We start from the raw sequence: 27,217 nt of genomic DNA, 5'->3' as shown, positions 1-27,217 counted from the left end.
GAGACGGGGTTTCACCGTGTTGACCAGGATGGTCTCGATCTCTTGACCTTGTGATCCACCCGCCTCGGCCTCCCAAAGTGCTGGGATTACAGGCTTGAGCCACCGCGCCCGGCCTAAAGGATTTCTTTATATGTTTTGAATATAGAATTTTTGGTGGATGTGTGTATTACAAGAATTTTCTACTTTGTGGCTTTCCTTTTCACATTGGTAATGTTATCTTTCTATGAGAAGTTCTTAATTTTAATGGAGTCATATTTATGAATTTTTTAAATAATTAGTACTTTTGAATTCTATTAAAGAAATCTTTGCCTAGCTCAAGCCAGATCATGAAGAGATTCTCCTATGCTTTCTTCCAAAACCTTTATTGTAGGCGGGGCATGGTGGCTCATGCCTATAATCCCAGCACTTTGGGAGGCTGAGGCGGGTGGATCACCTGAGGTCAGGAGTTCAAGACCAACCTGGCCAACATGGTGAAACCCTGTCTCCACTAAAACTACAAAAATTAGCTGGGTGTGGTGGTGCATGCCTATAATTCCAGCTACTCAGGAAGCTGAGGCAGGAGAAGCACTAGAACCCAGGAAATGGAGGCTGCAGTGAGCCAAGGTCACGTCACCACATTCCAGCCTGGGCAACAGAGTGAGACTCCATCTTGGAAAGAAAAAAAAAAAGCTATATTGTTTGATGTTTTCCATTTGGTTGTTTATATCAACTAGAGTTGGTTTGTATATGGTGTGAGATAAGGGGTCAAGATTTATTTTTTTTACATGTGACTATCCAGTTGATCCGGCAAAACTTATTGAAAACACCACTCTTTCCCATACTACTCTATAGGATCACCTTTGTCATAAAATCAAAGAACTATATATGTGTGCATCTGTTTCTGGACTTTATAATCTCTTCCATCTGTTTTTCTGTCCTGCATCACATGCCATAGTGTCTTGATTATTACAGCTTTATTCTAGGTTTTTCTACCAGGTAGTGTAAGTCCAAAGGATTTTTAAAGTTACTTTTAGTTAATGGGGACTTACCAGAAATTATTAGATCTTGGGCTGGGCACTGTGGTTCTTACCTATAATCCCAGCACTTTGGGAGGCTAAGGCAGGCAAATCACCTGAGCTCAGGAGTTCAAGACTAGCCAGGGCAACATGGTGAAACTCCGTCCCTACCAGAAATACAAAATATTTACCAGACACAGAGATGTGCCCATCATCCCAGCTACTCAGGAGGCTGAGGTGGAAGGATCACTTGAGCCTGGGAAGTGGTGTTGCAATGAGCCGAGATTGTACAACTACACTCCAGCCTTGGTGACAGAGCCAGACTCTGTCACACACACACAAAAAAATTATTAGATCTGAGTTATATTTGTTTTGGTGGTGGGGGTGGTTTCTGTTTTGGTGGTTTTTTGTTTGCTTGTTTGTTTGTTTGTTTTTGAGACACAGTCTTGCTGTGTTGCCCAGCCCAAAGTGTAGTGGCTCGATCTCGACTCACTGCAACCTCCGCCTTCCAGGTTCAAATGATTTTCCTGCCTCAGCCTCCTTGGGTAGCTGGGACTACAGGCACCTGCCACGATGCCCGGCTAATTTTTGAGTTTTAAGTAGAGATGGGGTTTCATCATATTGGCCAGGCTGGTTTCCAACTCCTGACCTTGTGATCTGCCCACCTTGGCCTCCCGAAGTGTTGGGATTACAGACGTGAGCCACCGCGCCCGACCTGCCACTTCGGCCTGTTTTTTTTTTTTTTGAGATGGAATTTCGCTCTTGTCGCCCAGGCTAGAGTGCAGTAACACAATTTCAGCTCACTACCACCTCTACCTCCCAGGTTTAAGTGATTCTCCTGCCTCAGCGCTCCCCCAAGTAGCTGGGATTATAGGAGCTTGCCACCATGCCCAGCTAATTTTTGTATTTTTAGTAGAGGTGAGGTTTCACCATGTTGGCCAGGCTGGTCTGGAACTCCTGACCTCAGGTGATCCACCCACCTCGGCCTCCCAAAGTGCTGGAATTATAGGTTTCAGCCACTAAACCTGGCTGATCTGAGTTATGTTTATAAGGGCAGCAAACGTAGTTAATCCTAAATCTAAAATGTGTAGTCATCAGCTTTTATCATAATAATGATCTTTAGAGTTTCTGTGTAGTATAGACAACATTTTTTACAGGCAATCACATATATGTATTATTTTTATTATATGAATAAAGTTTTAGGTTATTTCAAATAACTAAAATTTAGTATCTATATTTCAAATGCCTGTTTTTAGATATAACAATATTGAATATTGATTTAGATTTCTTTTTATCCTTTGGTTTTATGTATATTTTAATTTTCCCACACAATTAAATATTTTGACTCTTTTAGGAGTATTAATATCGATTGCCTTAATAATAGCCTCATTCTTTCTGTGTGGGTGTATGTGTCTGTGTGTGTGTGAATACACACATATATATCTTTTTTCCTACTTTATTTGTATAGGTCCAAAATGTAACAAATTTGATTCCTTAATCTCTCTTTCTAAAAGTTACTTTAAGCACAGTTCCTCAAAATATTTTAGCAGTGTTTACACTGTCTCATAGAAATGACAAGAACTAAAATTCTGCTTCTTGTTTAGAAAAATGGAGAATTGTGATTGTATGTTTCTAAAAAATATCATGTAATGCCAGGCTTAGTGGCTCATGCCGGCAATCCCAGCACTTTGGGAGGCTGAGGCTGGCAGATCACGAGGTCAAGAAATTGAGACCACCCTGGCCAACATGGTGAAACCCCATCTCTACTAAAAATACAAAACTTAGCTGGGCATGGTGGCACGTGCCTGTAGTCCCAGCTACTTGGGAGGCTAAGGCAGGAGAATCGCTTGAACCCAGGAAGTGGAGGTTGCAGTGAGCCGAGATCGCGCCACTATACTCCAGCCTGGCGAGACAGCAAGACTTCATCTCAAAAAAAAAAAAAAAAAGTCATATAATATCCCAAAATAAAAATAATAGAAATTGAAAGTTATAAAACGAAACTTCGTTTGGAAGAATAATCACCTTATATGCATGAGTGAATTCTAAATCCATCTCTCTTTTTCTTTCATTCAAATAATATCTATGGTGGAAATTAAATGTTGAATCCCAGCGGGAACTCCTTATCTTAAGTAACCTCTCTTTTTTTTTTATAATCACTTCCAGACATCTCTCAAAAGGTGACATACAAATGGCCATAAGTATATGAAAATATACTCAGCATCACTAATCAGGGAAATAAAAATTAAAACCACAATGAGATATCATCTCACCCAGATAGAATAACTATTGTCAAAAAGACAAAAGATAACAAATGCTGACAAGAATGTGGAGAAAGGAGAACTCTTATACACTGTTGGTGGGAATGTAAATTAGGATAGCCATTATAAAAAACAGTAAAGATGTTCCTCAAAAACGAAAATTAGAACTATTGCATGATCTAGTAATTCCTTTACTGGGTATGTATCCAAAGGAAAGGAAATGACTGTATTCAAGAAATAGCTGCATTTCCATGTTTATTGTGGCACTATTTACAATAGCCAAGATATGGAATCAACCTAAGAATCCATCGACAGATGGACAAAGAAAATGTAGTATATCTATATATATAACAATGGAATAGTATTCAGTCATAAAAACAAGGAAATCTTGTCATTTGTGACAACAAACATGAACCTGGGGGACATTATGTTAAGTGAAATAAGCCAGGCACAGAAAGACAAATATTGCATGTTCTCACTCATGTGGAATCTAAAAAAGTTCAGCTTACAGAAACAGAGAGCAGATAGTGGTTACTAGAGGCCAGGAAGGGTCGGAGGGGGATAGCCAGAGGTTGATTAATGGGTCCGAAATTAGTTAGCTAGGTGGAATAAGTTCTAATGTTCTATACCACTGTAGGGTGACTATAATTAACAATTTATTGTATATTTTCAAATAGCTAGAAGAGCAAATTTTGAATATTCCTAACACAAAGAAATGATAAATGAGGTCATAGATAGCTAATTACCCTGATTTGATCATCACACATATACATGTATTGAAATATCACTCTGTGCCCTTTAAATGTCCATATATTATAGTATGTATCAATTTAATAAAAAGAGGCCAGGTGCAGTGACTCACGCCTGTAATCCCAGCGCTTTGGGAGGCTGAGGCGGGCAGATCATGAGGTCAAGAGATCAAGAACATCCTAGCCAACATGGTGAAACCCCATCTCTACTAAAAATACAAAAATTTGCTGGGCATGGTGGCGTGCGCCTGTAGTCCCAGCTATTCGGTAGACTGAGACAGAAGAATCTCTTGAACCCAGGAGGTGGAGATTATAGTGAGCAGAGATCACGCCACTGCACCCCAGCCTGGCGACAAAGCGAGACTCCATCTCAAAAAATAATAATAATAATAAAAGGAAAACATTTTTTTCCTTTATCCCTGCAGGTGAATTCAAAGTTATTACAAGGATAATTCATCATTTGAAATAATTCCTTCTTTTTAAAATCTTTAAAAAATATTTTGGAAACTATTTTTATTTTCAAATGTTCTCTATTTTTTCTGTTTTTCATATTACCCTTAGGTGCAGGAATCTATATAAATCATAATTTTTTATTCATATCACTCATCATAGCCTTTATGAGTTAGGAAGATACTCAGATTATTCATTATTCTATACTTGCTTTCTATTTGATTACTGACATTTGTCAAAACCCTGTTTCTAATGTGCATATTAGTCACCTGGTTTCAATGTTGTCCTTTGACAAACTTGTATATTTTAATTCATATAAATTTATGGTAAAGATGGTCCCAAGAAAACCCAGGACTTCAGGTCATTATTTTTTATGGTACTTAGTTTTTTAGTAAAATCCATATGTTTTAACTTCCTCTCTGGCATTTATGTAAGGAAAAATAGGGATGTACTTCTAAACGAATGATACAATTTTAAAAAAAGTCTCTAAGAAGTCATTTTTGAGATGTATTTTAAACTTCTGCCTTTTGGTTTATTTAGATTTGTCATTGTCTAAAGCTATCTTATGGTTTGTGTTCTAAGACATATTAATGTGACTCAACAAACAATGAATCACTATTATGCTAGATGCCATATCTGGTTCCTATCCAGTGAAACTTCGAGTGCTATGTAAAAGACAGACAACTAAATGTACAGTTCTAGTTCTTTCAGTGACATGATAGGAGGCAGAGATTTTTGAGGCACATAAGCAGAGCTGCAGATCCAAACTTGATGAGTTAGGGAAAGGTTCTTAGAAGAAAATACTTTTGGGTTATAGTTTCCTTAATTTGAAGTTATCATTTATATAATATACATAACATGTTTGAAATATTTAGAAGTGTTTCTGGAATTTCAGTGTGAAATATTTTAATGTCCTTTAAATTATTCAGATTCAAAATATCTCTGTGATTGTCACACTATTATAAACTATGCTATACATAATAATTTATTTTAAAATCTTTATCTAAATTTTTATTTTGTTCCAAAATTGAGATAAAGACTTTATTTCAAGGAACTGCTTTTTATTGATATATTTAGTATGACCAGAGTAGATAAGGCATTTCAAGGGCTTAATGTATAGGAAATAAACCATCATCTCAATGCAGTTCCTTTTTAAAGATCTGTCATCATCAATAAACTAATGCTGTTATACTACTCAGTATCTAATGTGGAGAGCAAAGTCAGGGATTTTAAAATCAATAAAACAAAATTAGAGTGAAAATGGTATATTTGTGGTACATTTGGCCTAATTAAAGAGTTAACAGTTAATAGATACAGAATAATTCAGTTGTAAAATATCTTTTGATGCCAAAGATTATTGAATAAGGTTAATTGGGTAAAGAAACAGAATAGTGGATATTTGACAGGTTTTCTGGTTATTTAGTACTCTTCAAATAACCCGGCTTTGTTTCAAGACTTTCCATCTGCCTGAATTCTAAATCTCTAAAACAGAATCTAGAAAATTTCAGTTCCTCAGTTACCTTTGTAGCTCAGGCATGGGCATTTGATTAGGTGAAGCAAACTCACCTGTATTCAGCACAGAATCTGTTTTGCTGGCAGGAGTAGCATCATTGGTTTCCGGATCAGGTTCCTCATGGAGAAGAGAAGTAGCATTGGTATGGTGGCAAGAGCAGACATAGTAAAGTTGAGTTTCTGGCAACATCAGAAGTGTAGCATCTTGTGTTCCATGAGGGTAAAAATGGCGGCAGTTTCTTCTGGCACCCCACAGGAGAGCAGCCGTTTTTATCATTAACCTATTTTGGGGTATGGCTTTGGTCATTACCCCTAGAAGGTTAGTCTCAGGCCTGCCTGGTTCTTGACAATTTGAAACAACCTGTTTAATGCCTTTTCAGCTTCTAAGCAGCCAGAGGCTGATTCTGTGACTTGTAACCAAGACTGACAGTTAAAGCTTTTATAGTCCACTTCCTGGTGATGTGAGTTAGGCAAAATAAAATTGGCTGGGCACAGTGGCTGATGCCTGTAATCCCAACACTTTGGGAGGCCGAGGTGGACAGATCACCTGAGGTCGTGAGTTCCAGACCAGCCTGGCCAACATGGCAAAGCCACACCTCTACTGAAAAATACAAAAATTGGCCAGGCATGGTGGTGGACACCTATAATCCCAGCTACTCGGGAGGCTGAGACAGGAAAGTCACTTGAAACTGGGAGGCTGAGGTTGCAGTGAGCTGAGATTGCACCATTGCACTCCAGCCTGGGAGACAGAGGAGGTTCCATCTCAACAATTAATAATAATAATTAAAATTGAAAAGGAGGATGAATGCAGATTAAGCTAGTCCGCAAAGCAGAGATAGAAAGAAATATTTCTTTGCTAAAAGGCACTCTCCTGTCTACAGCCTAGAGCCTAATTGATTGAAAAGTCCCATAATTTAGAACCTTGGAGAGTTAAAAATGCTAATTGTTCTTATCCGCTAAAACTAAAGCCAATGCAAACAGGAGAATTCTGAGCTGTAACATGAAATAAGATCAGTGCTTCAAGACTTCCTTATTCTTCCAGACAAAGATTGGATGTATGATTCATTTACTCACTGGAGCTTATTATTCTTCACTACTTTAAGAAGTGGCCACTAAGGTAAGGGTTAGGGGATTGGACAGAATGTAGAGGCTGTTACAAAGGATGACAGTCTTCATGCTTATTTTTCTGTGGCTACTAGTGCATGGAAATGACTGGAAACTAATTTGAAGCTCATAAAATTTTTGAGTGAATTTTATTGCCAAGAAACTCCAGGCCTGACTAGCTCTTTTCACTTGTTAAGGCCAAATCTGGCCCCCTAAACTCGTGTCACCAGGAAGTAGACTATGAAAGCTTTTAAAGACCCAAAGAAGGGCATCTTCCCCAATATCTCCATCATAGAACAATGAGGCTCAGCAGGACCTTCTGGAAAACTAGCACTGTAACCAAAAATACTTTATTTCAGTCTGGATGAGACCTTAGGGGACAGGTAGTAAGTGGCTGTATTCTACAGATGGAAAGAAGGATGCATGTTGCGTAGCCAAAAGGGTGGTGCTTGTTGCCTCTCCAGTATCTATTCTCCTGTTCTTTTTTTTTGGAGATAGAGTCTGCTTCTGGCACCATCTCAGCTCACTGCAACCTCCGCCTCCCGGGTTCAAGTGATTCTTCTGCCTCAGCCTCCTGAGTAGCTGGGACTACAGCTCAAGCAATCTGACCACCTTGGCCTCCCACAGTACTAGGATTACAGCCATGGGACACCATGCTCGGCTTCTCCTGTTCTTTTTTACCAACTGAAAAGTTGTGTTCAGGGTGCAATGTACCTAGCAAAAAAAAAAAAAAGTTATTTTCCAGACCATGTGACACCTTTCTGGTCTATATAAACCCTATCAACTGGGTGTTAACTTCCAAGAAAGTCATTGTTTTCCTGTTTAAAAGGAATAGACTGAGCTGGCACTCTCCTTTTACCCTTTTCTCTTCTCTCTTCCCACATGGAGTGCAGATGTAATATGGCAGCAGCAGCGAAGACAAAACACTCATGGAAGGTAGCAGAACAAGAAGAGAGAAAGAGCCTGGGTCTTTAGTATCACTAAGGACAACACTAGCCCAGGACTGCCTTAATCTGTATTTCTTGATAATGTGAGAAAAATGAAATCCCTTATTTAAACCAGCTTGTTGGACTTTGGGTTGAATTTGTTTTAGTGCTTTTTTGTTGTTGTTGCTGTTGTTGTTGAGACAGAGTCTCTCTGTCTCCCAGGCTGGAATGCAGTGGCATGATCATTGCTCACTGTAACCTCAAACTCTTGGGCTCAGGCAATCCTCCTGCCTCAGCCTCTTGAGTAGCTAGGAATACAGGTGTATACCGCCATGCCTAGCTAATTTTTTAAAAAATTTTTTGTAGAGACAGAGTCTCACTATGTTTCCCAAGTTGGTCTCAAACTTGTAGCCTGAAGCAGTCTTCCCACCTCAGCTTCCCAAAATGCCAGAATTACAGGAATGAGCTGCTGTACCTGGCCAGTATTTATAGATATGTGTGTGTGTATAACCTGTATATATATAACCTATATATAAATACACATATATATGTGTGTATATATAACCTATATATAAATACACATATAGTATATATATTTTTGTATATAGTGTGTGTATATATATCCCTATATAGTATGTATGTGTGTGTGTATGTATATACATATATAGGTTTTATATATGTATATATATATATATATATATATAGGTTATATATATGTATATATATGTGTAGGTTATACATATGTGTGTATGTATATATATGTATAACCCAGATTCTACAAGTGCTAACATTTTACCATATTTGGTTTATTATGTTTTCCTAATTTTTTCCCTTAACTTTCTGAGAGTAAGTTGCAGACATAATGCCTATTTACACCAAAATGAGCATTTTTAAAATTACGATAGCTCATTTGAGTTTAGAGCTTCTGGAGAAATACTTTAGAGTACATTTCTTTAAAATATTTCAATATATATTTCCTAAATATACAGGGACATTCTCTAATGTAACTGCAATATAATTATCAAAACTAGCGCATTAACATTGATGTAATACTAACATTTAACTCTTTCTATTTGTCTTAATAATGCCCTTTATGACGAAATGAAAAAAAAAAAAATCCCTGTGACCAGTATCCTATTGGGGATCACATGTTGCATGTAGTCTTCGTATCTCTTTAGTCATCCTTAATCTAGAGCAGTCCTTCAGTCTTTCTTTGTCTTTCATGACCATGATGTTTTAAAAAGTATAGGCAGGTTATTTTTATTTTTTTATTTTTTTATTTTTTTTGAGATGGAGTTTCGCTCTTGTTGCCCAGGCTGGAGTGCAGTGGCGCGATCTCGGCTCACCGCAACCTCCGCCTCCTGGGTTCAGGCAATTCTCCTGCCTCAGCCTCCTGAGTAGCTGGGATTACAGGCATGCGCCACCATGCCCAGCTGATTTTTTGTATTTTTAGTAGAGACGGGGTTTCACTATGTTGACCAGGATGGTCTCGATCTCTTGACCTCGTGATCCACCCGCCTGGGGCTTCCAAAGTGCTGGGATTACAGGCGTGAGCCACCGCACCCGGCCGGCAGGTTATTTTTTTAAAAGGTCATGTGAGCATTTTTTGAGTATGACAGCTCACCTAGGTTCAGCTCTTCCGGAGAAAAGAAGAAATCATGTATCTCCTCAAAAATTTATATCTTTTCTTTTTGAGATGGAGTCTTGTTCTGTTGCCCAGGCTGAAATGTAGTGGTGCCGTCTTGGCTCACTAGAACATCTGCCTCCTGGGTTCAAGCCATTCTCCTGCCTCAGCCTCCCAAGTAGCTAGGACTACAGGCATGTGCCACCACGCCCCGCTAATTTTTTTGAATATTTCGTAGATATGGGGTTTCACCATGTTGATTAGGCTAGTCTTGAACTCCAGACCTCCCATCTTAGCCTCCCAAAGTTCTGGGATTGCAGGCGTGAGTCACCATACCTGGCCAAAAATTTGTATTTTAAGAGCTTTATCTTGACTCCAGCAAGATATCTTACCTAGGACTTAACAGGTTTTTGTTGTTGTTTTATGATGTTTCTCAACATGGGCACTATGGGCATTTTTTACAAGACAGTTCTTCGCTATACCAGACTGTCCCACACATTACAGGAGATTTAGCATCCCTGGCTTCTGTCCTCTAAATTCCAGTAGCATTCTCCAGTTGATATGACCACCCAAAACACCCTCTTTTAAGAATCATTGTTGTATGAAATTTTGAATCTTTAAATTAGGAGACCAGTCTCGATTTTCATATAGTAGATAGTATAAGCAAAATTTCCAATTGTTTTCATTATCAGTAATTGGTAATTAAATGGCTAATAATAGAAGTTTTAGCTGAATTCTGTTCAGTTATTTAATTTGCTATATTTAATAAATGATAAAGGGTTAAATTGATCATATATGTTTTTATATAATCTGAAATGAGAATGCCATTAATTCTAATTAGAGTCCAGGACTCCACCTTAGATATCAACTGAAATAAAATATCCCTGGAAGATTTATCTTAAAACTAGACATTTTACTATTATAAACTTCAGGGGGAAATGAGTGTCCTTGCATTTAATTCTAATTTTAGTGATGTTAATTATTCTCTGTTTTGTTTTTTTTTTTCTTTCAGAACTGGTCCCTAGGAAAGACCTTCTTATAGAAAATGTGCCGTATTGTGACACACCAACTCAGAAGCAATGAGTTTTCTAGGATAAAATAAGTCTTTGCACTTTTTAACTTTAAAATCTATAACACTGGCAAAGTCCTGGAAATGTAGACATCTTTCTCTGAACTGGCATATTGAAGATGAATGAATTACAGAATAACTTCATATTTAAATTTCATGTTGAAAGGTCATTACTGAGAACTGAAGAACATAATTACGTATTTCTAAAGGAAATTAGATAAGAAAACATTTCATTTTCATTGAAAATCAAATGCCATAAAGCAAAATAAATGCTTAGGGAGATATATTCTCTTCTCTCTGACCTTGATGAATATTTGGTCTTGCCATAGCTATTTGAGAATGTGGTGTTTTTATAAGTTGGTGAGTTTTTTTCCCATATGAAATGCAATTAGTAGATTTAAATTATTAGATTAAACTGATATTTAGTCCTGAAAAATATTAAATTGTTCCAAAAAAAATCACAGTGTGTGCCAGCTCTCTGCAGAAGTGGCCTTTGTTTTCTAAAGCACTGGGATTTTTTCTGCAGCTAATGTGTAATTGTACAGTTTCTTTTTGGAGATACAGAGTATCTCTGTATTCTTATAAAAACATTTTTTATCAGTCTTCTGAAAATAGTTGAATAAAATATTAAAATCACCTAGGGTCACTATGGAATAAAGAAATCCAAATTAAAGTGGAAATAGTGACCCTTGATTAAACTATTTAATATGGCCGTAGTAGAATTAGCTATATTTAGACGAAGTTAGACTTTCTTGTGAAATGTAATAGATGGCTACATTCTCTTTGTTTTAATTAATGAAACTTAAATGTCCTCTCTTCTTCCACATGTCCTGTCCTTGACAAGATGGGCAGTATCACAAAGGGCCAGGCATTCTATCATCTAACACTAGGAACTGTAAAATCCTGTTTAATATTTTTCTTGTTTCTCTTTTATCTGTATATCTTTGCCATTCTGTTTTCTCAGTTAATAGTATGTTTTCTCCCATTCACTGATAAATTATCTCATTTGATGATGATACAGGGTTTTAAATTTTTGAAAGATTCTCGATGCAAGCATTGTTATGTATCTAGAAATTATACCTAGAGAAAAATGAAAGTTGTTTCAAATTTGAAATTTGCCTTTATAAGAGAATATTGAATGTCATCACAGTATATAATCACTGTGTAAATGTGCTGACTTACAGTTATTTTAGTATCTCAATGACATATTTAGAGGAAAGTTAGCTGACATTATTTAAATTTAATATGTATTCTATATTTTAGTATTATTGAATATTTTATCACTGAGCTTTTTTTCTTTAACCTGAATTCCCTGGTACCAGTTTTAATTCACATTAATTTAAATATCTCCAGATTTCTTTCTTACAGTCATCATTAGTAGCAGATGAGGCTAATAATTTACATGTTTATTAAAGATAGTGGCTTAGAGATTTTAAGATATATTGATATAGATAGGTAGATGCGATAGTATACTTTCATGCTGTAAGACTATACAATAAAGTTCCTGTGAAGTACATCAACATGTCAACAACAGGCTCGACTGTCACAAAATTCTGAAAGATGTGGCACTGTATTCTTATATAGCATATACTTATTTATTTATTTTTTGAGATTGAGTCTTGCTGTGTCACCCAGGTTGGAGTGCAGTGGCGCAATCATGGCTCACTAAAGCCTTGACCCCTGGGGCTCAGCAATTCTCCCACCTAAGCCTCCCAAATAACCAAGACTAGAGGCATGCGCCACCATACCTAGTTAATCTATTTTTAGTAAGGACAAGGTCTCACTATGTTGGCCAGACTGGTCTCAAATTCCTGAGCTCAGGTGATCCTTCCATCTTGGCCTCCCAAAGTGCTGGGATTACATGTGTGAGCCACCGCACCCTGCCTATTCTTATAAGCATTTATTTATATTTCAAATGCATTTTAACTGGCTATTTAATAGTTTAATTAGATAAAGTAATTCATGAGTTCTTGGCATGTTGCAAAATAAAGACTGAGAATCAGTATTCTAAAAAGCAAACTACTACACTGTATAGGGTTTATTTTGAAGAAAAAAAAAAAGATTTTTTAAAATTGAAACAGGGTCTTGTTCTGTCATCTAGGAAGGAGTACAGTGGCAGGATCTCAGCTCACTGCAACTTCCACCTTCTGGGCTCCTCCTGCCTCAGCCTCCCAAGTAGCTGGGACCACAGCATGCACATCACCATGCCTGGCTTTTTTTTTTTTTAGGAGAGATGGGGTTTCACCATGTTGGCCAGGCTGGTCTCAAATTCCTGAACTCAAGTAATTCACCTGCCTCAGTCCCCTAAAGTTCTGGGATTACAGGCATGACGCACTGCACTCGGCTATGCAAACTACTTTTTGAAATGTTGAGGTTGATGATTAAGTACCTAAGTTTTCTGTTGTGTAATGTCAACATTTAATTAAATCTCTCTCTCTCTCTCTGTGTGTGTGTGTGTGTGTGTGTGTGTGTGTGTGTGTGTGTGTGTGTTGGGTGTTTTGTTTTGTTTTTTGTTTTGTTTTGTTTTGAGACAGAGGCTCTGTCACCAGGCTGGATTGCAATGAATGGGTCGATCTCGGCTCACTGCAACCTCTGCCTCCTGGGTTCAAGCAATCCTACTGCCTCAGCCAGGTAGCTGGGACTACAGATGTGCACAAAATTAGCCCAGCTAATTGTTTGTATTTTTAGTAGAGACAGGGTTTCACCATGTTGGCCAGGATGGTCTCAATCTCTTGACCTCATGATCCACCCACCTCAGCCTCTCAAAGTGGTAGGATTACAGATGTGAGCCACTGCACCTGGTCTTAAATCTTGGCACGGTGGCTCACGCCTGTAATCCCCGCACTTTGGGAGGCTGAGGCAGGTGGGTCATCTAAGGTTGGGAGTTCAAGACTAGCCTAGCCAACATGGCAAAACCCTGTCTCTACTAAAAATATAAAATTAGCTGGGTGTGGTGGCGCATTATGAATTCCATTATGAATGTGTGTCTCTATCTTTTGTCCTCTTTCTTTTCTCTATTGAGTTGCCTGGCTTTTTCTGACCAATACTTTATATATTCTGGATACTAGTCCTTTGTTAATTATTATCTTTTTCCAATATGGGATTTGTCTTTTAGTTTATGATAAACTTGACTGGGCTAAGGGATGCCCATGTAGCTGGTAAATATTGTTTCTGGGGTGTCTGTGTTTTTCTAGAAGAGATTATCATTTCACTTGGTAGTCTGAGTAAAGAATATCACTCTCACCAATGTGGGTGGGCATCATCCAATTTTTTGACTAGAATCAAAAGGCTAAGGAAGGGCAATTTGCTCTCTCTGCTTGAACTAAGACATCTATCTACTGATATCACTGCTCCTGGTTCTCAGGCTTTCAGGTTAAGACCAGGACTTAACACCGTCAGCTCCCAATTCTCAGGCCTTTGGACTCAAGCTAAATTATACCACCAGCTTTCCTGCTTCTTCAGCTTGCACGTGGAAGATTGTTGAACTTCTTAGCCTTTGTAACTGTGTGAGCCAGTAGCTATAATGGATTTCCTTTGTCAGTCAATACATAGGCATAAATATACATATTATCCTATTGATTCTTTTTCTCTGGAGACCTTGACTAATACTATGTTGAAAACAGTGTAGGTTTGTGAAGACAGGAGTTCTGGCATGTCTTGATTAAGATGCTTATTAGATATCAAAGTGGAGATATTAAAAGGACATTGGATATAACATCTGGAGTTCAGTACATGATCTGAGCTGGAGATATATATTTGGGATTATTAGCATAGATAAAATACTTAAAATTATGACATTGGGTGTTATCATCGACAAATCTATTGAAAAGTCAAAAATTAGGTCCTGGGGTGCTCTGATGTTAACAGGTTAGGAGAATGGGGAGCAACAAGCACAAGAGACAGAAAAGGTAAGGTAAGGATGAATTAAAGATAGGATTAAAACAAGGAGAATGTAGAGCAAAAGTTGGTGAACCATAGCTCACAGAGACCAAATCCGACTTGCTGCCTTTTATTTGTTTACATATTGTCTATGGCTGTTTTCACACTGTAGTCAGTACAGAGTTGAGTAATTGCAAAAGACACTATAAGGTCCTCAAGGTTTAGAGTTGCTATCTGGCCCTTTCCAGTAAAAGGTTGGTGATCTCTGGTATAGAGTCCTGGAAACCAAGTTTCATTGAAGAGGAAATGATACCCTTTGCCAAATGCTACTGAGAAGTCAAGTAAGATTTAGATTAAAACTTGCCTGTTGGATTTAGCAACATGGAGGTAACTGATGACTTTGGCAAGTCAGTTTCAGTGAAACACATGGAGAAACACTGTAGGCTCATGTTGATTCTCCCCTAAATTGACCTCTACCTTGACTGTAATTGCAATTAAAACTCCAGTAAGATTTAAGGAACTAGTAAAACTCAAAACTTTAGGAAGAATAATAAAGGTCTATAAACCGCTAAATCAGTCATGACAAAGATTAAAATTAGATCTCCATATCTAAAAAAACTTTGACCCATACCTCATACCATATACAAAAATTAAATAAAAATCAATAATTAGAACTAAATGTACAACCTATGTGAACCCCTGAAATTTGTGTCTCAATTAATTTAAAAAGTTTACTTGCCAAGGTTGAGGATGCATGCTCATGACACAACCTCGGGAAGTCCGGAAGCTATGTGCCCAAGGTAGTCGGGCAAACCTTGGTTTTTTACATTTTAGGGACACATGAGACATCAACCCACAGACTCAAAGGTAGCATTCTTTTGAGTTTCTGCTTAGCCTTTCCAAAAGAGCCTATCAGATATGCATTTATCTCATTGAACGGAGGAATAACTGAACAGAATGGGGGGCGGGTTTGCCCTAAGCAGTTCCCAGCTTGAATTTTCCCTTTAGCGTAGTGATTTTGGGGGCCCAAGATACTTTCCTTTCACACCTAAAACTACAAAACTACTTGAAGTAAACAAGGGAAAAATCTTTGTGACCTTTTTTAGGAAAAGATTTTTTAGGTATAACACCAAAAGCATAATACATTTTTTAAAAACTAACTGAACTTAATAAAAATCTTTTGCTCTGCAAAAGTAACTATTAACAGAATGAAAACACAAGCTACAGACTGGGAGAAAGTATTTATAAATTGTGTATCTGATAACTTTTACCCACAATAGATAAAGAACTTTCAATAATAAGAAAACTCAATTTTTAAAATAGATAAATATTTGAACAGACACTTCCTCCAAAAAGATACACAAGTGGAAAGTAAGTATATGAAAAGTTGTCCAACATCATTAGTCACTGGAAATTAAAAATTACAATGAAATACTACTACATATCTATTAAAATGGCCAGTATTAGAATGGCTGACCATACCAAATGTTGGCAAGTCTCATGTTTCAGCCTCCTTAGTAGCTGGGATTACAGGCGTGTGCCACCACACCCAGCTAATTTTTGTATTTTTAGTAGAGATGGGTTTCACCATATTGTCTAGACTGGTCTCAGACTCCTGACCTCAAATGATCCATCTGCCTTAGCCTCCCAAAGTGCTGGAATTACAGGCATGAGCCACCACACCTGGCCTGGAATGTTCTTAAGTTGCTGATGGGAATGTAAAATAGGAGAACAACTATGGAAAACTGTTTAGTGGTTTTTTTTGTTGTTGTTTTTTTTTCCCCCTAGACGGAGTCTTGCTGTGTCACTCAGGCTGGAGTGCAGTGGCACCATCTCAGCTGCAACCTCCACCTTCCGGGTTCAAGCAATTCTCTTGCCTAAACCTTCTGAGTAGCTGGGATTACAGGTGCACACCACCTAATTTTTTTTTTTTTTTTTTTTTTTAGTAGAGACAGGGTTTCACCATGTCGGCCAGGCTGGTCTCAAGCTCCTGACCTCATGATCTGCCCACCTTGGCCTCCCAAAGTGCTGGGATTAAAGGTGTGAGCCACTGCACCCAGCCGTTCAGTTTCTTAAAAAGTTAAACATATACCTCACATATAATCCAAATTTTTTACTCCTGGTATTTACCTAAGAAAAATGAAAGCATTTATCCATGCAAAGATTTATTTATAGTAGCTTTATTTGAAATGGTCAGAAACTGTAAACAATCCAAATATTATCAACAGATGAAGGGATAAATTGTGGTATATCCATACAAATTCATACAATGGAATACTTCTGAGGAATACAAAGAAATAGCAATATCTACTGCAGTGCCATGGATGAATCTCAACATATTTATCCTGAGTGAAAGAAACTAGACCAAAAAAAAGGTATATATTGTATGACTCCATTTATATGAAATTTTAGAAACTACAAACTAATTCATAGTGTTACTGGCAGATGCCTTGGATTCTTGCGATCCCGCAGTGTAGAAATCAAGAGAGAGCTGCGTGCAGTGGCTCACGCCTGTAATCCCAGCAATTTTGGAGGCTGAGGCAGGCAGATCACCTGAGGTAAGGAGTTTCAAGACCAGCCTGACCAATATGGTGAAACCCCATCTTTAAAAAAATAATAATAATAATAATAATAAATAAATAAATCAAGAGAGATCACCACACATTGCAGCAAAGGAGCGTTTATTCAGTTTGTGCACATGGAAGCCAGCACCATGAAAGCAAAAGGAATGGGCTGCTCCCTGAGGGTAGTGTGTGGGTTAGTTTTAATGAGTCTTTCTATAGGGAAGGTTTGGGTCAGGGCATATATGGGAGGGGCTTTTCTAGAACTTGCACAGTGGTTCTACATGCTTCTTCATACATCCTATGTAGCATTAGCATTTTAAATCTCCATGCCCTGGGTGTAATTGTTAGCATTAAAATGAGAAAGGGATAACTGTAGTTTGGAGTTGAAGCCTGACTGCACATGCAGAGCCCTGGGCAAGTCCCTAGCTCCCTGAGGGAGGAAGTTGTTTTTAATAGTTTTTTAGGCATTTGTTGCTGATTGGCTGAGACATAAGCTAGCACTTAGGCAAGGGGCTTTTGTTCTTTTCCTCCAGACCACAATAAAATGGAACTAATCATACTGCCTGTCTCAATAGTGACAGAAAGCAGATCAGTGGTTTCCAGAGATGAGGGCAGGGGGACAGGTGGCCAAGAGCGATTAAAAATGGGCATGAGGAAAATTGGGGAGGATGATGTAGTTTGGATATTTGTTACCTTCAAATCTCATGTCGAAATGTAATCCCAGTGTTGGAGGTGGGGCCTGGTAGGCGGTGTTTGGATCATAGGTATGGATCCTTCATGCATGGCTTAACCCCATCACCTTGGTGATGAGTTCTTGCTCTGGTAGTTCATGAGAGACCTGTTTGTTTAAAATAGCATGGCACATCTCCCCCTCTGTTGCTCCTGCTCTTGCTCTGTGATAAGTTGGCTCCTTCTTCACTTTCTTTCATAAGGCTTCATCAGAAGCAGAGCAGATGCTGGTGTCATGCTTGAACAGCCTGCAGAATGGTGAGCCAGTTAAACTTCTTTATGAATTACCCAGCCTCACATATTCCCTTACAGCAATGTAAACAGACTGATACAGAGGTGATAGAGGCAGTTTCTTCTAACGTATTTGTTAATCTCCTTATATTTAATTTCACCTTTCTTTTAACCACTCCCTATTAGTCATTAACTTTTCCATTTACACTAAATGCTTATTAAAATATAATTACATATTCAACATTTTCTTTGTTCACCATTGCTTCTTGAATCCTCTTTCCTTTTTGAATTCAACTTTCTCCTTCTTGAAGTACGTTCTTAATAGTTCTTTCAGTGAAACTGTCCCTGAAAATATTTATCTTCATCCTTACTCTGGAATAGTAGTTTAGTGTGGAATTCTACATAGGCTTTATTTTCCTTTAACACTTCACAGATAATATTGCATTGTCTTTTACCCTCTCATTTTACTGCTGAAAAGTCTGTTATCTCTCTTCAAATCCTTTTGGCTAATCCACCCTTTCTTTATGATTTCTTGTAAGATTTTTGTCTTTTCTTTGGTATTCTAGGTAGAGGTTTTATTTTTATTTATCTCACTTGACACTTAGTCTGCTTGATCTTACTGTGAATTTATATTGTGCATCAATTCTAGAAATTTCTCATCCATTTTCAAATACTGTCTCATTAAAACTCTATTTTTCTTTTTCTTTCTTTTCTTTTTTTTTTTTTTTTTTTAAGACGATTCTCACTCTGTCGCCCAGGCTGGAATGCAGTGGCGGGATCCCAGCTCACTGCAACCTGCTCCTACTAGTTCAAGTGATTCTTCTGCCTCAGCCTCCCAAGTAGCTGGGACTACAGGTGTGCACCACCATGCCCAGCTAATCTGTGTATTTTTAGTAGAGATGAGGTTTCACCATGTTGGCCGAGCTGGTCTTGAATTCCTGATGTCAAGTGATCCGCCCTCCTCAGCCTCCCAAAGTGTTGGGATTATAGGTGTGAGCCACCATACCCTGCCATCTCTATTCTTTCCTACAGGAACTCCTGTTAGGCATCTTTCATTATGCTTCTTTCTGGTTAATTTACTCAATTTCACAAATTTGGTACCTGCTCTAATTCACTACTCTCCTCAGTTGTGTCTCATCAGCTGTTTATCTACCCCGTGTATTTCTCATATAATTTCATTGAGTTTATTTTTTAATTGTTACATTATTAGAAATAAATTGTTAGAAAAATACATTAGTGGTTTGTTTAATTTTGGTTCCTCATTTTTTTCACCAATTAAAGACTTTAATTTTATACTTTCTTTCAGAATGTCCTAACCTATCAAGTACTACATGGTCAATTCTCCTCTTTGCTCACCACACATTCTTTCCTTATGTGTCTTGTCATTTTTGATTGTGGATACATCTTGAATGGCAATTATTAATTCTATGAAGATATGTTGTGTTGTGGATTATGGGAATGTCCCTCCAAATAGATTTTGTTCATGCCTGTGCTAGGCACCCTGAGGGTATCTTGGAGATTTCCATACCACACAAATAATTTAAAACTAAACTGCCTGGTACAGTGGCTCATGCCTGTAATCCCAGAACTTTTGGAGGCCGAGGCAGGAGGATCGCTTAAACCCAGGATTTCAAGACCAGGCTGCGCAACAGGGCAAAACCCCATGTCTACAAAAAAATTTAAAAATGCGCCGGGCTCAGTGGCACATGCCTATAGTCTCAGCTACGAGGGGGGCTAAGGTGGGAGGATCAGGGAGGTGAAGGCTGCAGTGAGCCATGATGGTACCACTGCACTTCAGCCTGGGTAACAGAGGGAAACTCCATCTGAAAAAAATAAATAAAAAGTAAAGTAAAATAACTATTTAATTAAATTTAAATAATCTAAATCACCACACAGTATGGCAATTTTTTTTTTTTTGAGACCGCCTTACTCTGTTGCCTAGGCTGGAGTACAATGGTACAGTCTCAGCTCACTGCAACCACCAACTCCTGGGTTCAAGTGATTCTCCTGTCTCAGCTTCCTGAGTAGCTGGGACTACAGGAGCCTGCCACCACACCTAGCTAATTTTTGTATTTTAGTAGAGATAGGGTTTCACCATATTGGTCAGGCTGGTTCTGAACTCCTGACCTTAGGTGATCCACCCGCCTTGGCCTCCCAAAGTGCTGGGATTACAGACATGAGCCACCATGCCTGGCCTGGTGTGACAATATTTATCGCTGACCAGTGATTTTTTCCTCTACCCAGAGTACCTGGAACCTTTCTGTCCTTAGGCTTATGGGTAGAGTTTCTCATCCCCCTTTGATGGCACTTACAGTATTTTGAAGGATCCTAGATTCATCCCAAGCCAAAAACTTAGTTCTACTCCCTGCTACACTTAAATCCAGAAACTCACCTCTTATGGATATGTGTAGCTGTTAGGGTTTATTTCTAAGTTCCCTAATTACCTCCAGGGCTACATCAGTGTCAATGTACAGTTATGCACTACTTTGGTTTCAGATCTCTTTTCTTTCTGGCATATGGGGATTTCCTTTCTTGTAAAGTCAGCCATGTAGTATGTGCCAGAATGAAAAGAAATGACAAAAGATTAGTGGGATCATGTTAAAAGGACACAGAAGTCAGGTTGAAGGAAGACTTGCTGATCAAACTTGGGACAATTTATGCATCAAAAATAATGACCATGATAGACTAGCACCTCTCTACTAAAAATACAAAATTAGCCAAGTGTGGTGGCACATGCCTGTAATCCCAGCTACTCAGGAGGCTGAGGCAGGAGAATTGATTGAATCCAAGAGGTAGAGGTTGAGGTGAGCTGAGATCATGCCATTGCACTCCAGCCTGGGCAACAAGAGCAAAACTCTGTCTCAAAAAATCATCACCATCATCATCCATGAATTCATAAAGATAAAGAGAGAAAGGGAAAAAGGGGGGAAAGCTCTTTTTTGTTCTCCAACTTTTTATTTTAGCTTTGAAGTTTTTCAAAATAAAATGTTGGATGAAATTAAAATTGAATCTCATACATAATTTTATGAGTAGGATTCTATTAACTTAGTCTACATGTTGCCAAACTCAGAATTCCAGATACCAATTCTTTTTTCTTTTTCTTTTTTTTATTATTATTTTGAAACAAGGCATTGCTCTGTCACTCAGGCTGGAGTGTAGTGGCACAGTCATGGCTCCACTGCAGCCTCAAATTCCTGGGCTCAAGTGATCCTCCTGCCTCAGCCTCCCAAGTAGCTTGGACTACAGGTGCACACCACCACACCTGGCCAATTTTTTTTTTAGTTTTGTAGAGACAGGGTCTCACTATATTGCCCAGTCTGGTCTTGAACTCCTGGCCTCAAGTGATTCTCCCACTTCAGCCTCCTAAAGTTCTGGGATTGATTACGAGCGTGAACTGTACACAGCCCAGATACTGCTTCTTTTTGAAACGAAAAACAAGTTTCTAAAATGTCTTTCTGGCAATTCATTGTTAATATCACTAGTCTTCTGAGGATAAGAAATCTTATTCAGTGAAACATGATTTGGGCCTTTAGGATTTTTTTTTCCGCTATAATCTTTTCCACAATTTCAACTGAATGCAATCTCTTTATTTATTCAACCAAGATTAACTGAATACTTGCCCAGAGTCAGTCTCAAAGATAGGTGCTAGTGACTTAAAGACAAGACTATCTAGTATGGAAGACCAGCAAGGAAGTAGGCAATTTCAATGAAACTAGTGCTAATTAGCAATTAAGTACAGTGTTTTAAAAATATAAAAATAATGGACTGGGTGCGGTGGCTCATGCCTATAATCCCAGCACTTTGGGAGGTGGGTGGATCACCTAAGGTCAGGAGTTCAGGACTAGCCTAGTCAACATGGTGAAACCCCGTCTCTACTAAAAATACAAAAATTAGCTGGGCATGGTGGCAGGTGCCTGTAGTCCCAGCTACTCGGGAGGCTGAGGCAGGAGAATTGCTTGAACCCAGGAGTCAGAGGTTGCGGTGAGCCGAGATTTCGCCATTGCACTCCAGCCTGGGTAACAAGAGCAAAACTCCATCTCAAAAATAAAAAAAAAATAAAAAAATAAAAATAATGTATTAGAACAACTTTGTAAAATGTAATAAAGACACAATATGATGTATTTTTAGCGTCTTAAAGAAATAACCTGGTATGAAATAATTCACACCCAACACCATTTTTTAAAATGTAAATTGGAGGTGAGTTTGGGTGACATGTGCCTGTAGTCCTAGCTACTCAGGAGGCAGGTTACTTGAGATCAGGAAATTCAAGTCCACAGTGAGCAGTGATCACGTCTGAGAATAGTCATTGCACTCTAGCCTGGGCAACACAGTGAGACCATGTCTCCAGAAAAAAACAAAATTAAAAATATATAAATTGGAAAGAGAAACACAGGATTTTGTTTCTGCAGGAGGAGTACTTTGAGGGATCTTAAGCTTCCTGCCACAAACTGCTCTATGTAGCCTTTTTTTTTTCCTCTTATCTTTTTCTTTGGCAATGGAACAGTAAAAAGTCTACTGTTTTAGACAGGATTCCCAGAGAAACAGACTGATACAGAGATTTGTACACAGGAGGTTTAAATTAGGGAGTGCTCTCAGGAAGTGAGGGAAGCAAGATTGGAGTGAGTAGTTGAATTTCGATGCAGCTGCAGAGAGGGCCTGGAGCTGAAATGACCTTCAGAATTGTTTTGAATTGAGTCGGGGACCAGGCTTCTGTTCCCTAGCATTGAGGGCAGGCCTGCCCCAGGGAAGACACATAACCTTAGTGAGACAATTCCCATCAGTGGGGCAACTCTTAGAGCCATATCTGTCCGCTTTTGCAGCCAACACTCCCAGGAGCTAGGGAAATAAATGCCTGTTTCTGAAGGGGACATCTGGATGGTACACAGAATCCATTACACCAAATAAGGCTTTTCCATAATTAGCTCAAATTGCTGAAGCAGGAGAAGCAAAACTGTAAAACTGCGTGTTTCTCTTTTGGCCAGTAAGGACCTCAGGGACAGTCTGTTACCTACCCAAACCAAAAGATGTCAAATCCATTCAAAAAGAGCTAATTCCAAGTTTAGATTCAAGGTGAGTTCATTGAATAAATGTCAGACTAGCATCACCTGGAGAAAAGTCTGCCAAAGAGGAAGGAGACTGAGTTCTAGTCACAGCTGTGTTGCTGAAAATAGGGTCTCTGAGCAAATCATTGATCATTCCTGGGCTTCTGTTTCTTTTCCTGTACAATGAGAAGTCTGGACTAGATGATGCATTAGTTAGAATTATTTTAAGTGCAAGTAACAGATACTCGTTTTAGCCAGCCTTAAAAAGAAAGGAGAGAGAGAAAAGAAACAGAAAATGGAGGAATTGGTTTAAAGAATAAATTGTGTCTTATAGACCTAGGTGTTGGAGCTGGGCTTACAGAACCATCTGGAATGCTCTGGGCAGCCTAGCGATGTCCTGCACCCCTAACTCTGCTCTTTTGTCATTCTTCACTATTGCTGCAGTCCAGCTTACTCTGTGGTTGTTTTTTGTTTGTTTGTTTGTTTTTTAGTTTACATGATGAAAACAACTGACAGTCACTCCTGAGGTTTTTTGTTTGTTTTTTTTTTTTCTGTCTGAGATGGAGTCTTGCTCTGTCACCAGGCAGACATCGTGCAGTGGCACGATGTCGGCTCACTGCAACCTCCACCTTCCAGGTCCAAGCAAGTCTCCTGCCTCAGTTTCCCAAGTAGCTGGGACTACAGGTGCGCACCACCACACCCAGCTAATTTTTGTATTTTTAGTAGAAACAGGATTTCACTATGTGGTCAGGCTGGTCTCGAACTCCTGACCTTAGGTGATCCGCCTGCCTCAGCCTCCCAAAGTGCCTGAATTACAGGCGTGAGCCACTGCGCCCGGCCACTCCTGAGTTTTCAACTCCTCTACTCAGCAGAGCAGCCACACTGAAGCTAAAATCTCTATCAGAATTCTATGTTGTTTGAGAACAGAGTTCATTGGCCTTGTTTTAGATCAGCAGAACAACCTCTCATTCAAAAACCTGGGTCTGGAAAAGGAACTCAGCAGAGGAGAAGTTTCCAGAAAAGATTTAGAGGAATGTTTGGCAGCGAAGATGTTCACTGTGTTCTCTGTACAATCCTCTATTTTATTTTTTAAAGAATTAACTACTTAAGTAATAAGTTTTAATTACTTTCTCACTGCTCCTTAAGCAATGCTTTAACTGTCTTTTAAAAATTATGATGGCTAATTAAAATATATAAATTGCTATTGGAAATGTGACAATAAATGAGGAAAGCTGAAGTAGAAAACCCACAGCAAAATTCATTGATAAATTCAGTTTTCTAAGGCCGGGCACTGTGGCTCATGCCTATAATCCCAGCACTTTGGGAGGCCAAGGCGGGCAGATCACGAGGTCAGGAGTTCAAGACTAGCCTGGCCAATATGGCGGAACCCCATCTCTACTAAAAACTTAAAGCTTAGCCAGGCGTGGTGGCGGGTGCCTGCAATCCCAGTTACTCGGTAGGCTAAGGCAGGAGAATCTCTTGAACCCGGGAGGCAGAGGTTGCAGTAAGCCGACATCATCCCATTGCACTCCAGGCTGGATGACAAGAGCAAGACTCCGTCTGAAACAAACAAATAAAAAATTCACTTTTCTGTTTAGACCCATAACAAACCTGATAGGGTTCACCTGGTAATAACACATCAAGCAGTATACAAAGAATATTTTCAGAGAAGGAATATGCTCAATGTTTAAGCCACTTGGTAGTTTTTCCTGATTCCTGATTGGTTTATGGCTTAGGCCAATTTCTGACATTCCCTTAAAATGAAAGTCGTAGTCTAGGCCAAGCACAGTAGCTCAGGCCTGTAATCCCAGCACTTTGGGAGGCCAAGGCAAGTAGATCAGATCACTTGGGCTCAGGAGTTTGAGACCAGTCTGGGCAATATAGAGAGACCCTGTCTCTATAAAACAAAAATACAAAAAATATTAGCCAGGCATGGTGGTGTGTGCCTGTGTTCCCAGCTACTTGGGAGGCTGAGATGGAAGGATTGCCTGAGCCCGGGAGGTCAAGGCTGCAGTGAGCTGTGGTCACACTACTGAACTCTAGCCTGGACAACAGAATGAAACCCTGTCTCAAAAAGAAAAAAAAATTATAGTCTATAACCAGAAGTGTAGCTGTCATAAGGGTTTGTGAAAAGATTGACAGAAGCCATTGACACAGGGTGAGAACACAGGGATACAGTCTCCTTTAATTTAGCTAGAGGACACAACTCATCTACACACAGAGCAGGGGACATACCAGTGTTTCCAGTCCTGGGTGCAAACATCTCTAACCTTCAGGTACCCACAAAGATTTCAAGCTGCCAATAAAATGACCTGAGTGTGGGGAATTGTCCAGTCAACTCCTTCAAGAAATCCATTCTCTTCCATCCATATGGGGAACTTTATGCCGCATTAATCCTTACAAACCATCCTGAAGACTCTTACCACATGACTGCCTGTGGATGGTTCTCTGGAGAAGTTGATACTGATTCATTCAGTCTTACCATAGATACTTCGGAAAGAGCTAAGGTAGCTTAGACTGGGTGAATCAATATCGACTCCATTGAATAATCATCAAGCAGGATCAGGCCAGGGAACTGCCTGAGATCTATTCCTGTACCAGATTTTCACTGATGCAAGGAAATAGACAAACGCATAATTATTTGATAATTTTGGTGGCAGACTACAGGCAGGACTTGGACCAAATATAGTCTTCCATATGCTTTTGTAAATAAAGTATGATTGGAATATAAGTATGCCCATTATTTGCATATTGTCTATAGCTACTACTTTCTTGCTACAGCAACACAGTTGAATAGTTGTGATAGAGACTGTATGGCCCACAAAGCCTAAGTTATTTACTATCTAGCTCTTTACATAACAAATCTGCTAATCCCTCGTCTAGAAACAAAGAAATTAATTTTCCTATATTAATCTGTATTGGCAATTTAGAGCATTCCAAATTTGGCACATAATTGACATAATTCTGCTTTTAAAGGCTTATGTTTTCTGAAAGTGCCTCTCATATAGGCTTGTCTGAAAAGCATGATTTAGAAAAAATGTTCTTTTCAACCAGCAGTACTGAGTGAATAGGATATCAACATGTGGAAAAAAAAAGTGGACTATATCTCACAAAAATCCATTTTGAATGGTGTGTAGATCTCAACATAATAGAGGAAACAATAAAACTTTTAAAGGAAAACATAGGAAACTATCTTCATGACTCTGGGGTAGGCAAAGAGTTCCCATCTATGACACAAAAAGCATTCACTATAAAGGAAAAAATTGATCAATTGAACTACATTAAACCGAATAACCTCTGTTTGCCAAAGATACCAATAAGAAAATGAATAGGCAAGCTCTAGAGTGGAAAAATATATTTATGATACATATATCTGATTCGTATCCAGAATATATAAATACTTCCAACAAATAACACACAAAGACATACATTAGAAAAATGAAGCTGGGTACGGTGGCTCATGCCTGTAATCCCAGCACTTTTGGAGAATGAGGTGGGTGGATTGCTTGAGCTCAGGGGTTGGAGACCAGCCTGGGCAACATGGCAAAACTGTGTCCCTACAAAAATTGCAAAAATTAGCTAAGGCATGGTGGTACATGCCTGTAGTCCCAGCTACTTGGAAGGCTGAGGCAGGAGGATCACTTGAGCCTGGAAGGTCAAGGTTGCAATGAGACATGATCACACCACTGCACTCCAGGCTGGGTGAGAGCAAGACCCCGCCTCAAAAACAAAACAATAANAAAACAATAAAACAAAAAAAAAAAAGAAGAAAAGAAAGAGAAAAATGAGCATAAGACTAATAGACACCTCAAAGAAGGGGATATATAATTGGCCAATAAACCCATGAGAAGGTGTTCAGTGATATTAATCATCATGAGAATGGAAAATAAAATTATAATGTAATATCACTACATGCCTCCCAAAATGACTAAATAACAAATAATATCAAGGGTTAGCAAGGATATGGAGCACTTGGAGTTTGCACATGCTACCGATAAGAATACAAATTGGTACCACATTGGAAATGTGCTTGGCAATATATACTACAGCTGTACATATGCATATCCTGTGACCCAGCACTTGCA

The 27,217-nt window shown here is 38.8% G+C and overlaps 1 protein-coding gene across 5 annotated transcripts in view; it reads left to right on the top strand.

Moving 5' to 3' along the window:
* The window catches only part of LYRM7 (LYR motif containing 7), a 32,749-nt gene extending 21,044 nt beyond the window's left edge, over nt 1–11,705 (top strand). For all 5 annotated transcript variants that reach the window (XR_001826439.2, XM_017532482.2, XM_037739938.1 and 2 more), the window contains one exon: nt 10,631–11,705. Coding sequence is in view for 4 of the 5 variants with exons in the window: in XM_017532482.2 (XP_017387971.1) it covers nt 10,631–10,701 (71 nt within the window). In the remaining variant the exon portion in view is untranslated. The remainder of the gene's footprint in view (nt 1–10,630) is intronic.
* Nucleotides 11,706–27,217: the final 15,512 nt, after the last annotated feature.

Source organism: Cebus imitator, unplaced genomic scaffold (genome assembly GCF_001604975.1).
Source record: "Cebus imitator isolate Cc_AM_T3 unplaced genomic scaffold, Cebus_imitator-1.0 Scaffold76, whole genome shotgun sequence".
In the NCBI taxonomy this organism is placed as follows: domain Eukaryota; kingdom Metazoa; phylum Chordata; class Mammalia; order Primates; family Cebidae; genus Cebus; species Cebus imitator.
Note: the sequence above shows the minus strand (reverse complement) of the source record. Positions and strands in the feature narration are given on the sequence as shown.